Source organism: Phyllobates terribilis, unplaced genomic scaffold, assembly GCF_046119375.1.
Source record: "Phyllobates terribilis strain yellow unplaced genomic scaffold, ASM4611937v1 Scaffold_5__5_contigs__length_657084704, whole genome shotgun sequence".
Classification (NCBI taxonomy): Eukaryota; Metazoa; Chordata; class Amphibia; order Anura; family Dendrobatidae; genus Phyllobates; species Phyllobates terribilis.
The window spans coordinates 2,083,707-2,089,706 of NW_027362765.1; the positions used below are offsets into that span (position 1 = coordinate 2,083,707).

Here is a 6,000-nt window from a genome sequence, read left to right on the forward strand (position 1 = left end):
TTATCCTAAAATGGGGGCACTAATACTTTCTCTACTCTTCTGGTCAGGACTCATAGTAGCTCTAACGGTCTACCATAAATAAGTGCAACTCCGGTTTAGTGTTGGAGTCCCCCCCCTCCCCCACAAACATGCATTCCTGTTGGGGATGTAATGTGTTTTTTTTTTATTCTGTCTTTTTTTTTTACAGGTTCATTCTGTATGATAGTTTGATTGTGGTGGGATCGGCCTGCCTCACTTAACTCTGTAATTCCCTGATAGTCTTTCAAAAAAGGTCTCTATTGTCTCTTCCAAATGCCTGAGATCTAAATTTAAGACACCTCAGCTCTGCACTATTATAAAAAGTTCTCATTAAATGTATATTTCTTTTTGAGACTCATTTGACATAAAATATTGGCCCTTACTATAGTTTAAATTGCCAGGAGCTATCAAGAAGCATACTCTAATTATCCCGGAGAGGTTTCACCACTAGTTACTCTTTTTTTTGATCTTCTCATTAGATGTGTTATTGTCTATAGTCAAAGTTTTGCCCATCACCCTTTAACCCCTCTACACCGTGTGCAGAATTATTAAGCAAATGCGTATTTTGATCACATGATACTTTTTATACATGTTATCCTACTACAAGCTGCATAGGCTTGAGAGCCAACTACTAATTAAGTAAATCTGGTGATGTGCATCTCTGTAATGAAGAGGGGTGTTGTCTAATGACATCAACACCCTATATATAAGGTGTGCTTAATTATTAGGCAACTTCCTTTCCTTTGGCAAAATGGATCAGAAGAGAGATTTGACGGGCTCTAAAAAGTCCAAAATTGTGAGATGTCTTGCAGAGGGATGCAGCAGTCTTGAAATTTCAAAACTTTTGAAGCGTGATCACCGAACAATCAAGCGTTTCATGGCAAATAGCCAACAGGGTCGCAAGAAGTGTGTTGGCCAAAAAAGGCGCAAAATAACTGCCCATGAATTGAGGAAAATCAAGCGTGAAGCTGCCAAGATGCCATTCTCCACCAGTTTTGCCATATATCAGAGCTGCAATGTTACTGGAGTATCAAAAAGCACAAGGTTTGCGATACTCAGGGACATGGCCAAGATAAGGAAGGCTGAAAAATGACCACCTTTGAACAAGAAACATAAGATAAAATGTCAAGAATGGGCCAAGAAATATCTTAAGACTGATTTTTCAAAGGTTTTATGGACTGATGAAATGAGGGTGACTCTTGATGGGCCAGAGGGTTGACCAATAAAGGGCAGAGAGCTCCACTCCGACTCAGATGCCAGCAAGGTGGAGGTGGGGTACTGGTATGGGCTAGTATTAAAGATGAACTTGTGGGACCTTTTCGGGTTGAGGATGGAGTGAAGCTCACCTCCCAGACCTACTGCCAGCTTCTGGAAGACAACTTCTTCAAGCAGTGGTACAGGAAGAAGTCGGTATTGTTCAAGAAAAACATGATTTTCATGCAGGACAATGCTCCATCACATGCATCCAACTACTCCACAGAGTGGCTGGCCAGTAAAGGTCTAAAAGAAGAAAAAATAATGACATGGCCCCCTTGTTCACCTGATCTGAACCCCATAGAGAACCTGTGGTCCATCATAAAATGTGAGATCTACAGGGAGGGAAAACAGTACATCTCTCAGTACAGTGTCTGGGAGGCTGTGGTGGCTGCTGCACGCAATGTTGATCGAAAACAGATCAAGCAACTGACAGAATCTGTGGATGGAAGGCTGTTGAGTGTCATCATAAAGAAAAGTGGCTATACTGATCACTAATTTTTTTGGTTTTTGTTTTTGCATGTCAGAAATGTTTATTTCTAAATTTTGTGCACTGATATTGGTTTACCTGGTGAAAATAAACAAGTGAGATGGGATTAGATTTGGTTTTTATTAAGTTGCCTAATAATTCTGCACAGTAATGGTTACCTGCACAAACAGATATTCTCCTAAGATAGCCAAATCTAAAAAAAAAAACCACTCCAACTTCCAAAAATATTAAGCTTGGATATTTGAGTCTTTTGGGTTGATTGAGAACATAGTTGTTGATCAATAATAAAAATAATCCTCTAAAATACAACTTGCCTAATAATTCTGCACACAGTGTACATGGATCTGTACTTACACAAAGACCCCTAGGCTTGGACTTGGTGTTGCCTGCTGTTCTGTGGTGTGAGATGACAAGAAGAATAGTCAGGTGGCCTGATCAGAACCAGGAGGGCAGAGAAAATACAAAATCAGAAGACACAATAGTAGTCAGTAAATGGGCTGGGATCACAAGAAGAAACGAAGAAGAAAATACACAACACGGGAGCTGAACACAGAAGACTTAACCAGCGGAGAACAAGGCTGTATCAGGCAGCTTCCGGCATTATGCATGAGCTTTAGTAGGGTGTGGTGCTTTCCATTTGAGTTAAGTAGGAAGCATACTTGACTTTGGAAGAGCGGATTTTGCTGGATTGGTTTATGGAAGCCATGTTGCTTTTCAAGAGTTTTTGAGCCACTAATGATGTGGAAACCTCTGTTTTTCCGTTGATAGATGATGGACCTGAGTGGAGGCTTGTTTTTTGTGATATGAGTAGAAATTTTTATTGGTATAATTTTCGCATATTTGATATTTGGGAGGCAGAATGAACAAACAGTTGAACACCAAACTCTACTGGATCATGCTATGAGGTTTTCTATTAGACTGTGAACTATCATTGTCTTGGTGAATAATTCAATATTTTTACATAACTTGCCATTTGTACCAACAGTTTAGAAATGTTCAAAAATATAAATTTCAAGAATATTTTATTCAAATATATTTTTTTTACTTGGCAGATGACTGTACTAGGAGATCAGAGGGACAGCTGATATCTTCAATTTTCAAATCAGATGAGCTGGAGATCTCACAGGATACAATTGAAGGGAATGCTATTACTCCAAATATACCATCATCCCTTTACAGCAAAGATGTGTCATCTGATCCTTTGAAACAGGTCCTATCTTCTGATTCATTACCGACTACTAAGGAAAATCAAAGTCACAAACTAAGCATTAAAAAACGAACTGCTCCTAAAGCTAAGAAGCCATTTGCATGGTCAGAATATGGAAATAGTTTTCCCCTCAAAAAGCTTTTTCTTAAACATCAAAAAATTCACACAGCAAAGAATAGATTTTCTTGTTTCAAGTGTATGAAATGTTTTAACATGAAAGCAAGTCTTCTTAGTCACCAGAGAACTCACACAGGGAAGATGCGTTTTTCATGTTCAGAATGTGGGAAATGTTTTAACAAGAAATCACATCTTGTTACACATCAAAGAACTCACACAGGGGAAAAACCTTTTTCATGTTCAGAATGTGGGAAATGTTTTACAGTGAAATCAAGTCTTGTTAATCACCGGAGAACTCACACAGGAGAGAAGCCTTTTTCATGTTCAGAATGTGGGAAATGTTTTACAGTGAAATCAAATCTCGTTAAGCACTGGAGAATTCACACAGGGGAGAAGGCTTTTTCCTGTTCAGAATGTGGGAAATGTTTTTTCCAGAAAGCGACACTTGATATACATCAGAGAACTCACACAGGGAAGATGCCTTTTTCATGTTCAGAATGTGGGAAATCTTTTATCAAGAAATCAGATCTTGTTACACATCAGAGAACTCACACAGGGGAGAAGCCTTTTTTCTGTTCAGAATGTGGGAAATGTTTTACAGTGAAATCAAGTCTTGTTAAGCACAAGAGAACTCACACAGGAGAGAAGCCTTTTTCATGTTCAGATTGTGGGAAATATTTTACAGAGAAATCAAGTCTTGTTAAGCACAAGAGAATTCACACAGGGGAGAAGCCTTTTTCATGTTCAGAATGTGGGAAATGTTTTAACCAGAAATTAGGTCTTGTTACACATCAAAGAACTCACACAGGGGAAAAACCTTTTTCATGTTCAGAATGTGGGAAATGTTTTACGGGGAAATCAAGTCTTGTTACGCACCAGAGAACTCACACAGGAGAGAAGCCTTTTTCCTGTTCAGAATGTGGGAAATGTTTTAACCAGAAATCACATCTTGTTACACATCAGAGAACTCACACAGGGGAGAAGCCTTTTTCATGTTCAGAATGTGGGAAATGTTTTACAATGAAATCATATCTTGTTACACATCAGAGAACTCACACAGGGGAGAAGCCTTTTTCATGTTCAGAATGTGGGAAATGTTTTAACCAGAAATTAGATTTTGTTACACATCAAAGAACTCACAGAGGGGAAAATCCTTTTTCATGTTCAGAATGTGGGAAATATTTTACAAGGAAATCAAGTCTTGTTAAGCACCAGAGAATGCACACAGGGGAGAAGCCTTTTTCCTGTTCAGAATGTGGGAAATGTTTTCACCGGAAAGCTTATCTTGATAGACATCAGAGAAGTCACATCGGGGAGAAGTCTTTTTTATATCCTTAATGTGGAAAATGTTTTACTTGAAAAGACACACTTTTAGCAAGAAAAAATTGTGCTAATATGTGAGTGTGTCCTATAGACTGAAGGTAGCTTCCTGTGACTGAGAACAATGAGACAGTGTCCTTCCTGATCAGTGAGAGAACTGCTCTCTTCTCAAGCCCCACACTTATCTAACTGATTGGTGCAGAAGAGGAGAGGAAGGTACTGGGACCTGTACAGAGGCTGGACGTCCTGACTGAGCAGCTGAAGAACCTAGCTTATGGACCTTTCAGATCATGTAACACTGTTTTACATATTTTTAAAAGTTGTCAGGTTCCGTTATGAACTGTGCCATTTCTTAATGAGTTTGACCTCCTGAATTCAAATTGGACAACGAGTTTTCCTTTTACTGCTACATATAATTTAATGACTAAAGGTTCCAGTACTTTGAAACATTATTATTCTTGTAAATATACAGATGCAGAATATTTTGTTATGCCAATTTTCTGATATTTATTTAGAGAAAACTTAGAAACAATTCAAATAACTAAAACCTGTGTAAACCCTATTGCGAATTTTAAACAGTTACAGAAATTGCACTACAAAATTAGTCCTTATTCAGTGACAACTGTTTTTTGCTTGTTTCTTGTACTCCTGTATCAGATCATCTCTTAAAATTATGCAACAGTAATCTGCAAGCATTGATGGATTTAATTTCCCTTTATATCTTTTCTCCATAGCTGCAATATCTTGGTTACATTTCTCACCATCCTCGTCTCTCACTACTCCACAGTTTGGTAGAAGAAAAGTCTAGAATATAAGAAATGAATCATTAAGGACATGTTAAAGCCAAGATCCTTACATGTTTTGAGTAGAAATAACACCAACTCTTCATAGTTACTGTATCTACTCTTGAGTTTCTCAAAAAGTTAGTTACTGCAAATGTAAACCATACAGCCTTTTTCTTGCCCTGGAACAAATGAAGAAACTCCTCATCTTGAAGAAGCTTACGAATCTGAAGTCCAGTAAAGACTCCTTCTTTTATATTTGCTTCACTTAACCTTGGAAAGTTATCAATCAGATGCATTAATGCTTTTACATTTTTATCCATAGCCTTTACAAAGTTCTTCATTAGGCCCAACTTGATAAGATTTTGTTACCACCATTGCCTAGGTGGATCCTCAACTTCTGAATGCAGGACAGTTTACTCCCTTGCAGAAGTGAATGTTGGAGAGGCCAGTCCCTTTTTTTGTAGCAATATTTTCTTGCACGACTATCCCACTCACACAGAAAGTAGCAGTACTTTTGGGCAACAACCCTGACGACATATGTAAACAAGCAGATGTAGGAACTCCTGCCGAGCATCTAGCTATTTATCCAATATAATACTTGACGACCATCCTAAAAATCGGCATACATCTACTAGTTAACTGTCTGAGTGTGGAAGTACTTTGCTCCAAGGGAAAAAAATGACCAGGAAAAGCCACATAAAGACTTCGGGAGAAGCAGGCTCTCCGCTCCAAGATGACAGCATGGTTGTCACGCTAGAGACAGATTGAGCAGGGGAGACTAGGAGGAGGGAAGTGGTGGCTAGGCTGTA

At 38.5% G+C, this 6,000-nt stretch overlaps 1 protein-coding gene across 2 annotated transcripts in view; it reads left to right on the forward strand.

Annotated features, from left to right (window-relative positions):
* The window catches only part of LOC141270852 (uncharacterized), a 43,755-nt gene extending 38,596 nt beyond the window's left edge, over positions 1 to 5,159 (forward strand). Inside the window, exon 8 of one of the 2 annotated variants that reach the window (XM_073680949.1) lies at positions 2,815 to 5,159. In XM_073680949.1, coding sequence (XP_073537050.1) covers positions 2,815 to 4,424 — 1,610 coding nt within the window. In that variant the 3' untranslated portion in view covers positions 4,425 to 5,159. The remainder of the gene's footprint in view (positions 1 to 2,814) is intronic. The other variant, XM_073680950.1, reaches the window with a different exon arrangement.
* The last annotated feature ends 841 nt before the right edge of the window (positions 5,160 to 6,000 follow it).